The 12882-nt window shown below is 41.2% G+C and overlaps 2 protein-coding genes across 2 annotated transcripts; one reads left to right on the forward strand and one right to left on the reverse strand.

Moving 5' to 3' along the window:
• The first annotated feature begins 2573 nt into the window (after positions 1 to 2573).
• On the forward strand, positions 2574 to 4952 carry pnx (posterior neuron-specific homeobox). Its single transcript, XM_034115451.1, has 2 exons — positions 2574 to 3004; positions 4297 to 4952. Exons 1-2 carry the CDS (start codon positions 2893 to 2895, stop codon positions 4734 to 4736), a joined length of 552 nt encoding a protein of 183 aa, XP_033971342.1. The 5' UTR covers positions 2574 to 2892; the 3' UTR covers positions 4737 to 4952.
• Positions 4953 to 10221: 5269 nt separating this feature from the next.
• Positions 10222 to 12260, reverse strand: LOC117470638 (tripartite motif-containing protein 16-like). Its single transcript, XM_034115452.1, has one exon. The coding sequence runs from the start codon at positions 12037 to 12039 to the stop codon at positions 10375 to 10377; it is 1665 nt and encodes a 554-aa protein (XP_033971343.1). The 5' UTR covers positions 12040 to 12260; the 3' UTR covers positions 10222 to 10374.
• Positions 12261 to 12882: the final 622 nt, after the last annotated feature.

The following is a 12882-nucleotide window of genomic DNA, read 5'->3' on the forward strand; positions in this document are numbered from 1 at the left end:
ATCACATCTTCATCACATCTTCATCACATCTTCATCACATCTTCATCATATCTTCATCATATCTTCATCATATCTTCATCACATCTTCATCACATCTTCATCATATCTTCATCACATCTTCATCACATCTTCATCATATCTTCATCATATCTTCATCACATCTTCATCACGTCTTCATCACGTCTTCATCACATCTTCATCACATCTTCTTCACATCTTCATCACATCTTCATCATATCTTCATCATATCTTCATCATATCTTCATCACATCTTCATCACATCTTCATCACGTCTTCATCACATCTTCATCACATCTTCTTCACATCTTCATCACATCTTCATCATATCTTCATCACATCTTCATCACATCTTCATCACATCTTCATCACATCTTCATCACATCTTCATCACATCTTCATCATATCTTCATCATATCTTCTTCATATCTTCATCATATCTTCATCACATCTTCATCATATCTTTCTCATCACCTCTTCATCATGTCTTCTTCATCACCTCTTCATCATCATGTCTTCTTCATCACATCTTCATCTCTTCATCATCATGTCTTCTTCATCACCTCTTCATCTCTTCATCATCATGTCTTCATCATCACCTCTTCATCATCTCCCCCCCCCCGTCCACTTCCCGTTGTCCTGTAGGAACAAAGCAGAGGTCAGAGAGTTCAGACTCAGCTTCTCTTCTGCTAATTGTCCTTCTGCCCGGCCTCCTCTCTGCAGGACGCTGCAACCCGGCAGCTGCCATCTTCATCTCTTACAGGATCATTCACTTCTTCATCACTTACCCCCGCCTCAGGATCATTTACTACCCCATAGACCCCCCCCCCCCCCCTCCCCTCCCTCCCACTCCCCTCAGGGTATTAGGAAACTATAAGCGATAATGTGGGTCTAAAGACGGGACTGTTACCTGAATTGTGAAGTTAATGGAGGGAGATTGAACCGAGGAAGCTGATCAATAAACATAAATACATGTAGAGTGACGAGGCGGTGATGGAAAGAACATTTACTCAAAGTACGTGCATTTACAGGTGCTTTACATCTTACTCAATACTTCGATTTCACTATATGTTAGGAGAAAAACTGGAACTACATTTGTTAAAAAGCCAAGTCTTCTCTACAGATTAAGAGAAAGCATCCTATAATTCCTAAAAAAGTCTGAGATATAAAACAGATTTTGTACCAGAACCGATTTCTGTTTCATCACGGCAGCATTTAGTTTAAACGGGAGCTGCCTGGACGCTGCAATCATGTTGCGCGTACTATCCGTGCTGAGTGTGCTGACTTTTCGTACAATGTCCCACTGTCTGGCTACCTGCATAAAGTCAAGTGCTCGGCGCAGTTGTCAGCGAAATGTCATTGAAACAGCTCCTTATATCCGTTAGCGCAGCTAGCTAGCCCCAGATGCTAACAACAACACGTAAGGTGTGCCTCGCTCGCGCGAGTCGCGCCACACATACACACACCCTCCCGGTCCTCCCGATGGCCAGTCCGGGCCTGCCGGTGAGCGTGGAAGTGTGGTCTGCCACAAGCGGGCGGCAGGAGTAGGGCTGTCAGCATCAGCTTGTAGATGGTATTTTAAACTCGATGCGCTCTGAAACTACGGGGCGGGGCGGGGCGGCCGAGGACAAAAAATACACATGCGTTAATCGCGTTAAAATAATTAGTGCCGTTAATTTATTTATTTAACGCGTTAACTTGACAGCCCTAATTTTTATATATCTGAGACCTATGCTATTGCCTAAAAATAGCATGATCGGTGACCTTTAAGTCAAGGATCTGATTACTTCTTCCAACAATGTTTACACACACTTGAGCACTAAAAACATGCAGACAATGCATTTAAAATGGTATCATTTCTGATTTATGGAGTGATACAGAGATATCCCTCTGTATAAAACGTTGACTCTAATAAGTCAACAAGATAAGACTCTTTAGACTTTATCAACACATTTCTCTTCTGGAAATGCATGCAAAGTAACAAATATTTAGTAAGATAATGCCTCATTTGCATATCTAAATATGTTCCCATCTCCACCAGTAGCACTCGCACAGAACACACTTTCCAGGTTCATTCCTCTCTATATTCACTCTACTTTCTACTCACTTGAGCACTAAAAACATGCAGACAATTCGTTTTAAAGGCAGTATTTCTGATGGAGTGATACATACATCTGTATAAACCTTTACCGTTAATATATAAATAAAACAAGAACCTGGCCTTATGCAATGTTCACATGTCTCTTCTGGAAAATATGCAAATTAACACGTTTTTAATAACACAATGCCTAATTTGCATATTTAAACGCAACATTTAAGAAAACTTGCAACACAAAAAAGACTTGCTTTAATGTCAGTAATGAAGTGATGAAGTTTCATTGTGATATCTATTAGTTTAAATGTTGACCCCCCCCCCCTCCTCTCTTTACTGCAGGATCAGATGCTCATAAACTTTATCATTAAACCGCGGTGCTTTGTGGGGGATCAACAGAGGAGAGAAAGGCTTCTTAACTTTCCCTTTGAGGAGTCCATCAATTAGCATCACAAGACGCGTTCACGTGTCCTACCCGCGGAAAATCAAGCATTTGCAAATAATGACAAGCGGAGAAACAAAGAGAGACACGAGGGGGAAGAAAGGAGGAACATCTCCAACAGATGCACCGTAATAAATAACGACTCCAGCTGAGAAACGCATTTGCATTTTGAAGTGTTTTTGGGGTAAAAGCGTGTCAGAGAAACGATTGTTCGACAATACACATCCGGGTCTTTTTCAGTGACATGTTAATGTGCACGGTGGCGTGTGCACAGGCTGTTATATAAAGGGTGAAGAAGAGGAGATGAGAGGTACCTGCAGAACTGAAACTGATCCTGAAGATGAAGCAAGAAGCGAAACTGACCCGGAGGACAGCTTTCTCTGTGGAGGACATTTTAGACCCGGCGAAGTTTACAAGAAGACACATTTGTGCAGAGGAGGAAACTTCAGCAGGTGAGAAATAGTTTTAGAAAGTGTTCAAACTATGCAGAGTAGTTGGAGGAAGAGTTGTAACATTGCACAGTATTTCATTTTAAATGCATATTTTGTAAAGATTAGATTTTGATCCTTAATTGGGGATTTTTTTGTGTTTTGCACAATTCTCATGTACTTTTATTTGTATTTCTACACTTTAGCTATAATGCATATGACAAGAAAGCCTTTAAAGCAACACTAAATTGTAAAAAGTCATGCATTCATATTCTTCATATTCTGACTTGCAAAATTATCTTTTAAATTGACAAACATCATGTGTGTAATTCATGGCACAATTCAAACGGGATCGAAAGATAATCGTTCTCTCCCCATTGACTTCAATACATAATTTTTCCGAAATAAGGTCCCATGGAGGAAAGGGAGGGACTTCGCCACTCTATACTTTAGGAGGAAAATACATGTTGGACTTTATTAAATACAACAGCAAGCCAACATGCTTTTTGACCTGTACATTACACCTCTGTAGATATGAGTTAGATATTACTTAAAGGGGACCTATCATGCAAAATGCACTTTTGTACGTCTTTTCTACATGAATATGTGTCCCCGGTGTTCCAGGGAACTCACCAAGTGTCAGAAAACACAACCCTCTCTATTTTCCTCCATACCCAAATCTCTAAAAAAGGGGCTGCAACGGATCTGATAAAAACTGATCCAGATTTGAACACTGTCCTGACGTCAGGACGGTGGTGCTACGGCTATTGGGCCAACTCCACCAATCAGGAGGAGACAGCCACGGCCATTGCCGTTCGAAAGCGCTGGAGACGCTGTAGTACATATGCCAGGCCTGTAGGTGGTGCTGTTCTCACAGAATCAGCCCTTGCTAAAACAGAGCTAAAAAATGTCAAATTGAGCAAAATGAGGCATGGCTAAAATGCATGATCTGTTTGGTATTTTGAAGAAAAAAAAAGTATAAATATGCCTTATATAGGTATGGTCCTACACTATATTATTCAAATATAGCATGATAGGTCCACTTTAATAAGATGGAACTTTATTTATCCTCTTGGGGAAATTCAGGCGTTTATAGCAGCAACAGGGTCAGAGTTATTATTATTATATATTATCATTGCTATTTCTAGTCTGTATTGTACAATGCCGTGTCTTTTTATGCTCCTGCAACACAAAAATTTCCCAACTTGGGATCAATAAAGTACTTCTTATCTTACCTTTCTTAGAATGAAAACAGGATTCACACAAAAAAATAACTTAATTAACTAATCTGATCATTCATTTCCTTTCCCTTTTAGAATCTCCCCCCCACAGAGATGTAGGCAGAGATCTCCACAGCCCGGAGGAAGAGGAGGAAGGTGATGAAGGTGAGGAGGCTCCATGTCCGGGGAGGAAAAGGCTCCACAGCCCGAAGAAGAGCCGCAGGATCCGCACGGCCTTCAGCCTGGAGCAGCTGCACCTCCTGGAGCTCAGCTTCAGACGCAGCCACTACCTGTCGGTGTTCGAGAGACAGAACATCTCCGCGCTGCTGCAGCTCTCTGAGACCCAGGTGAAGATCTGGTTCCAGAACAGACGCACCAAGAGGAAGAAGGAGCGGCAGCTGAAGGGTCCGGAGAACGAGGAGGAACACGGGTACATGAACAGTTTCCCCCCGCTCAGCTGTAACCAGATGTTTTACCCTCAGATCCACATGTTCTCTCCGCTGGGGCCTTTCCATCAGCAGCACTATTACGCATGACGCGCACAACTGGGCAAATGACGGACCAACGAGCATCAGAAAAAAGGACTTCCAGTAGAATATGGCACTATTTCCATGATTCATAAGAGCTGTAAAAGTGCCAAACATGAATTTATTAACGTAACGTATTTTTTATAATGTGCTATAACTTATTTTTTTAATAAACATTTTCTATAAAGTTCCAGACTTGTTAACAACTTTTTGAAACATTTTATTAACGTGAAATATTTTTTATAATGTAATTATGCTATAACTTATTTTTTTAATAAACATTTTCTATGAAGTTGTTCTCGTTTGTTCGTTTTTCTTCTTCAAATCTATTGACATAACATGCAGTTTAGTCTTTTAAAAATCTAATCAACTTGTTGAAAGATATACAATCATGTGCAAAAGTAAACAAAGACACATGTTGCCTCTCCATCACCACCACTATTACTATTATTACGCATGACCCGCAGACTGGGCACATCATGGACCAACGTGGAGCACCAAAAGGACTTCCAGTAGAATATGGCACTCTTTTCATGATTAATAAGAGGTGTAAGAGTGCCAAACATTTTCTATGAAGTTGTCCGTTATTTATTAAAGGTCCCATGTCACGGCCATTTCCACTGATCATAATTCCATTGTTGCGGTCTACTAGAATAGATTTATATTGTGCAATTTTAAAAACTCACATTGGTTTCTCATACAGCATCTCTGTATAGTATGTGTATTCACTCTCTGTCCTAAACGGCTTGTTGGAGCTCCTGCCCCCCCCCCCTCCCTGTGAGCCCAGTGTGCTCTGATTGGTCGGGACGTTGAGAGGCTCGTTGCTGCGAGGAGTGGACAGGTTTACGGGTCGGCGATACAGCGAGACACAGCGAAACTCATCCCGAGCACACACAAACACTCACAGCCGAGTGTGGCTTGATATGGAGTAAGAAAAATGTTTCTAACGCTGTGAGAATGGGTCTGCGGAGAGCATTTCTCCGCCATCCCAACTCGTCTATTACCAGCGTTCAGGGAGCTCTATGCAAGTCAATGGGGACTCCCTGTTAGTTAGCCAAGGGATCCTGGTGTGTGAGGTGCTCCAAGGATTGGTCCATTTGGGCCAATCCGGTGATTTGTTGTTGATCTGGGTGTTCACACGTCACAGAACCCAGGAAGCAAACAATGGAAAAAGAGAAATGTCCAACGAGGCGTTCTGGGGCAGCATAGACAGGTCTTCTCTGTGTTAGAGTTTTACTCGCTACAGGGTGTACTTTGAGGGTTTGTGACTCTGCAGACCGGTTACATGCAGAAACACCTTCATAACACAAGGGGACGGGTAATAACCAGAAAAGCATGACGTGGGACCTTTAAAGTCGAACATGCAGTTGAGTCAAATAAAACCAAACAACTTGTTGAAACATTTACAATCACATAAAGTACAGATGTTTTACAAAAACCCATCAAACCCAGTACAGGATTGATGTGGTCGACTTCATTTGACAGACACTATAATTAAAAGTAGTTACATCTATTTCATTGTGAGTTGGCATTTATTAGTATAGCAGCTTTTTGTGGAGTAAGCTCCCATTTAATGCTACGGATGATAGTGATGTTACAGACTGAAATATTTACCGTGATGTGAGGTGATCTTTCTATGTTCTGTGCGCACTCAAGTATTTCCTGTTCACCTGTAACCCTAAAACACCTGACCTCCAGGCTCAGAAACTGTGTATATGCTGCCCTCTTGTGGTCAAATGCTGCAACACCTTTTTACATACATTAGAAAACATACAATCACACATGGCTCCTGCAGTCATACTCTTGGTTTATTATTGTCTGTACACACATGTACAAGTCTATCAGGTAGATGTGGAGATACTGAAGTTCACAGGACAAGAAACAACATTTAAAAGCATCCATTTAATAGTTTTTGAGAACAGTTTGGATCCACAGTCTCACATAAAAACACATGAGACTGTTTGTAGCCTGTTTTCTAAAACTGCTTCTAATGCATTGAAATAAATCAGTCAAAAAGAGGCAGCTCTGGGTCAGGAAAGGGAGGACAATGTGGAGACTGTAGGAGCTGAAGGACTCCAGAAGGTGGCAGGTCAGTGTATGTTTTGGTCATTGGATTTTCTTTTCACAAATGGAAATTCAAAAACAAAAAACGACTGGATATTTGATTTTCGTTTTCAAATTGAAAAACCAAAATTGAAATACAAGGCGTTTTTCTTTATCACGGTCAAAAAGGGATTTACTAAACTTAAAAAACGGGATGATTTTCATTTTCTACTTCTCAAAACAAAAAATAAAATCACTAGAAAACAGAAACAAAAAAACCCCCCGTTTTTTCATATTCTGCTATCAATTTAAAAGATCATTTGAAAGTCAAAAAAATTCAAATTTGTGGTAAAACTGTGAAGTAACACTTTTGTTTGTGTGAAACCGCTCAATGAACTACATCTCCCGTCTCGCACCACACACCAAGACGGCCGTCACGTTGGCACATTTCACTTCTTTCTTTCAGAATGAGGCGGAAAGTATTAAAAGAGGTGAAAATCACTACAAGTCTGGGCATGTTGAGAGCTGTGCATACACACAAGGGGAGTTAGTCGGTTCCTAAGAGCCAGCATGCGGGACCGGGACTCTGGGATTTGTAGTCTTTCTAGTTGCGTATTTTTCATAGTCTTATATTTCAACAGTTTTATGACAAACTGTGACTTTTTTGACTTGGAAATTATTATTTAAGATTGACAAACATCATATGTGTAATTCGTGGCACAATTCAAACGGGATCGAAAGATAATCTTTCTCTCCCCATTGACTTCAATACATACTTTTTCCAAAATAAGGTCCCATGGGTCGGAAGTAGATGGGCGGGACTTCGCCTCTCTATAGGACGCTACTCAAGATGGCGCAGACAAATCAACTTCCGGTGATACCGAGACCGAGGAGCGAGGAAATGAAAAATAAGAGAAGTGAGAAGCATCCCCAGTCACTCGTCGATATCTTGCCAGGTATAAAAATGTTGGTGACATCAAGTAACAACTAAGGAATCATATAATTCATAAATTGTCAAAGTATTGATTTTATGTTGGGAGGAAATGATGATTAATCATCTGTCCACTAATGTGGACGTCATGCATCACTGGCTATATTTCAACTACAATTCATACTTTTACTGCTACTGTTGTTCTTGAAAATACTTCATCTGCAATATCTTTTTGGGCCGTAAATCAATATACTTATGTTATTATAATGTAATTATGTAATTACTGTAACGATGCTGCATGCACACGAAGAACCAAGTACATCTGCATGCAGTGTCTCGTGGCCTTGTGCCCTGGGTGCTTTGCCAATTACCATAGTAGATAGCATCCCCAATGAAGGATCTTGTTGTGTCACAGTTATCAGTTCTTAAAAGTTCATAGCTATAACAGAGACTGTAACGGAGAGTCTACATGCCAGCGGTGTGTGTAGGTTACTCTTTCCATGTGTTCTATACAGGAAAGTGAAATAGAGTATTCCTAAATGGTGTTTTGGATATGTATGCAGATTTTCTTTATATTTACATATATCATTTTAAGTTTGCACATCTTTATTTATCATTTTATCAATATTTGTGTTAAATACAAATGTCTTCAGTTCAAACATAAACGCATACTGTCCACATATTGTTGTTCATGCCCCCAGAGCAATAAAAACACTTGGTAAAATAAATCCTGACTGAGGTTGTGATTATTCGTGCATGAAAGGGTTAAGTTCCTTTACACACACACACACACACACACACACACACACACACACACACACACACACACACACACACACACACACACACACACACACACACACACACACACACACACACACACACACACACACACACACACACACACACACACACACACACACACACACACACACACACACACACACACACACACACACACACACACACACACACACACACACACACACACACACACACACACACACCTCGCTTTATACTCTTACATTAGACTCAAAACAAACCCACAGAAGAACAGAAGCTCAATGTTCCCTGTGTGACTTTAAGGTTTACAACGTGACGCAGGAGTTCCTTCCTGTTCCGGTCGGACCGGTCTGACATCAAACTGCTGCTGGAGAATAGTGATGGGAATTCTGGCTCTTCTTGGTGAGCCGGATCATTTGGCTCGGCTCTTCAGTTTACCACATATTATACCTTTTATAATTCAATCAAATGTAACCCTGTTTTGACTAATGATTTATATGTGTACACATATCACTTAAATTATTCAATACATCCTTTGTACTGAAGTATTCAAAAGTAAAAATTACATGTTTAATATCAATTATTTGCTGTGGCCAATTGTTTTCATTGCATTTACAGACCCTTGTATCTCTCTGATACCACCCAATGAATGCACAGACTTGCTTGTAGAACCACGCTACACAAAGCAGATAGCAACACCTATAAAAACTTAAGCATAGACATTTTAAAAAAGGGGCTACTGTATCGACATTTTAAAATTATATTTAAAGAAAAGGCCCTGACAAAACAGCAGGGCTCTATTTCAGTATTAACTATAGAAAAAAAGACAGCAACAGCTGACATCAAATCTTTGCTGAGCCCAAGGATAATCATAAATAAATAACATAGTGAAAATAAATATATTGCAATGCTCAAAACAGCAGCATCCAACCGTCTCTAATCCTTGGATATTACATGTCACTGCATGCATGCACGGAGCAGCTGTAGCGCGGAGATCATCATATCATTCTGTCTTGTATTACTTAACAAAAAATAAAAAAAAACAAAAAAAACGGCTCGTTCGCGGGCGCGAGCCGGCTCCCGTCGTTCGCGACCGACACATCACTACTGGAGAAACGGCTCACCAGCCTCAGGCTCCATTATTGATCTTAGCAAGAGATGCCTTTTTCAGATTCTACAAGTTCACCTTTTTCAGCTCTGGTTTCATCTGATTTTTCTTAATCCTACAAATAAATAAAATATATATAAAAACATGAAAATATCTTGTTTCAGAAAAATTATTTATATATTTATAATTAAAAAAAGCAAAAGACAGAGATTTTCACTTTTGTCCTTTTAGTTCTTTTATTAACAAGAAAAACCCCAACATTACAAAATATACAGACATGTGGCACTCGACCTGTTGGCTGTTCTTTTTTATGACTTTTCTTTTAATTTGTTTTGTTGCATTATTCAAACTTTCATTTATGCATTCAACACATTGAGACTTAGTTACAAATTAAAAACCTTTAGAATCAAATATCTCCAATGAAAGAAGCTCTGGTGCTTTCTCTCTAAAGACTCACTTTACAAGAGAAACAACGACACACAAATACATCAATATCCATATTCAACACATTTTTAAATCATGAACACACGTCTCTGTTAAACACATACAAGACTACAAATACAATTGAACAGAGTAAAAGGCAATCAGAGTATAAGACTATATGTTTTAAATGATTATATGATAATTGAACACGACACAGAACAACTCGTGAGAAGATGTTCAAGCCCCACCCATCATGTTTGATTGACAGCTGATCTCTGTGCAGTGAAGACATGAGCAATCAGCTCTGATGGACACACGGTGAGTTTAAGAAGTAGAAGAGTTCCTCAAATGACTTCAGGCTATTTCAGTTTACTAAACTCAGCTGTGGCTCCATTATCCCAAAGACAAACTCCAGCATGTAGCGGCTGAGTGAATGTGGTCTGCACTCTGTGGAGGAGAGTCATGGTTTCAGAGACGCTGTAGAAGGACAGAACACCTGCTCTGTGATCCAGGTACACTCCTACTCTGGAGGACGGAGGACCTGAGACGTGAGTGGTGATTCTGTTGTAATAAAATGAATAACTGTTTTGGTGACAATATAAGGACCAAGATTTGTCATTGTGTCCAAATAAACTTTCATTCCCTGCTCTGCTGATATTCTTGTATGCGACTGCTACAAGAACTCTTCCCCCTCTCCGCTCCACCTCCCAGTAACAACGTCCAGTCAGACTCTCTCTACTCAGGACCTGACGATAAGCTCCAGTGAATCTGTCTGGGTGACGAGAATAAGACTGTTGTTGTTTCACGAGTGTTGCTTTTCTGCTCCCCTCAGATAATAACAGCCGTGTGTGTGCTGTGTTTGGATCCAGAGTGATCTCCTGTGAATATTGTAAGAACCCAGCTCTGGTGGTGGGCTCTGCTGCTGACAGTAAAACCTCCACTTCAGTCGGTGAGACGTTTGTCCATTCCTCTCTCAGGACGTCCTGTAGTTTGTCTCTGACTGCTGACAGGGCCTCCGTCACGTCCTCAAAGTAGCTCAGAGGACGGATGTTGATGCTGGAGGAGTGTGTAGGTTCACTGAGGGCTGACAGTGAGGGGTAGCTGAGCAGAAACTGGTTGTGATCCTCTGTGTGAGACAGCAGCTTCAGCTCAGCGTCTCTCCTCTTCAGCTCAGAGATCTCCTGCTCCAGCTTCTCCTGAAGCTCTTTGACTCGACTCACTTCTCTCTTCTGCTGGGATCTGACCTGCTGCTTCACATCAGAGCTTCTCTTCTCCATGAGACGGATCAGCTCAGTGAACATCTTCTCACTGTCCTCCACTGCTTTATCAGCAGAGCCATTGACGGCCTCCACCTCCTGCTGAAGCAGCTTCACCTCCTTCTCTCCGTCCTGGATTCTCTGCTGGATGTTTAGTCGACTCCCCTCCAGCTCTCTCTGCCTCTCAGTCCTCTCTGCTGCCGCTGACACCGTGTCGTGGCCTTTGTGTTCGTCCACAGTGCAGATATAACAGATACACTGCTGATCAGTGCGGCAGAACAGCTTCATCACCTCGTGGTGACGAGAGCAGATGTTCTCCTGGAGCTTCTTGGAGGGCTCCACCAGCTTGTGTTTCTCAAAGGCAGGTGATTCATAATGAGGCTGGAGGTGTTGGTCACAGTAAGATATAAGACACATAAGACAGGACTTACAGGCTCTCAGTTTCCTCCCAGTGCAGACATCACAGGCCACATCTTCAGCTCCAGCATAGCAGAGATCAGCAGGAGCAGGTGGGGGTCCAGTCTTCTTCAGCTCCTCCACTAAAGCTGCTAACATGGTGTTTTTCAGCAGGACAGGCCTCGGTGTGAAGCTCTGCCTACACTGAGGGCAGCTGTGGAGCTTCTTCTCATCCTCTCCGTCCCAGAAGCCTTTAATACACTTCATGCAGTAGCTGTGTCCACAGGTAGTGCTCACGGGATCCTTCAGTAGATCCAGACAGATGGAACAAGATAAGATTTCCCGCTCCAGCTGAACTCCTTTCTGCGCCATTTCACCTCTCAGTAGCAGCGAGTGTGAGTTTCACTTCCTGAGAGCTGGAACTAGTGTGACAGGTTATCTGAACAGCATGTGTGTGCGCAGTGAATGTGGCCTATCAGCTCTTGTGCTTTACCCACATGTTGGTTACACCCCTCCTCCTCAGTGTGGACCTGAAGGGGAGGAGCCAGGAAACACAGAGTGGAGCTGGCTGTGTCTGAGAGCAGGAAGGAGAGGGAGGGCTTATCAAACTCTGAGTCATTCAGGAGGAGGAGCAGACACTCTGAACTGTCTCCTCATTTACAAACGGAGCCTCGCTCACAACCTGCTCTACATTTGACATTTAGTAAAAGTACAAAAGCATTGGTATCAAAATATACTTAAAGTACCAAAAGTAAAAGTACTCCTTATGCATTATGGCCCTTTTCAGAATCGTATATATATATTGAGTTACTGGGTTACTATAATGATTATTGATGTGTTTTATCACAGTTAGTAAATGTAGAGATCATTTGAATAACTTGATGTCCTGCTGCTGGATATCTTATCCTATAAATATCTGTCAAAGTGTATTTAATCATTGATTTATATTTTTGAATTATCTACTAATCTATATCTAACTCGAATTGGCATCAAGAAAATTGTCAAAGTAGCAAAAGTAAAAGTACTTACTGTGCGTAATGTCTCATTTTAGAATAATATATATTGAATTACTGGATTATTTCATTTTTTATACATTCTTGTGTTTTTTTCCATCCCTAGGGGAAATGGAGACAGTAACACACAACAACCAATAACATTGAGAGAGTCAGGGTGAAAGTGAACACAAGTTTATTTATTTACATCAAAGAAAATGCC

Source organism: Trematomus bernacchii, unplaced genomic scaffold (genome assembly GCF_902827165.1).
Source record: "Trematomus bernacchii unplaced genomic scaffold, fTreBer1.1, whole genome shotgun sequence".
NCBI classification, from domain to species: domain Eukaryota; kingdom Metazoa; phylum Chordata; class Actinopteri; order Perciformes; family Nototheniidae; genus Trematomus; species Trematomus bernacchii.

Bases quoted from the DNA above. Each gene is read 5' to 3' on its own strand.
- LOC117470638 (XM_034115452.1), bottom strand. From the start codon at position 12,039: ATGGCGCAGAAAGGAGTTCAGCTGGAGCGGGAAATCTTATCTTGTTCC.
- pnx (XM_034115451.1), top strand. From the start codon at position 2,893: ATGAAGCAAGAAGCGAAACTGACCCGGAGGACAGCTTTCTCTGTGGAG. The intron at 3,005-4,296 runs GTGAGAAATAGT...TTTCCCTTTTAG, and splicing joins AGAGGAGGAAACTTCAGCAG to AATCTCCCCCCCACAGAGAT.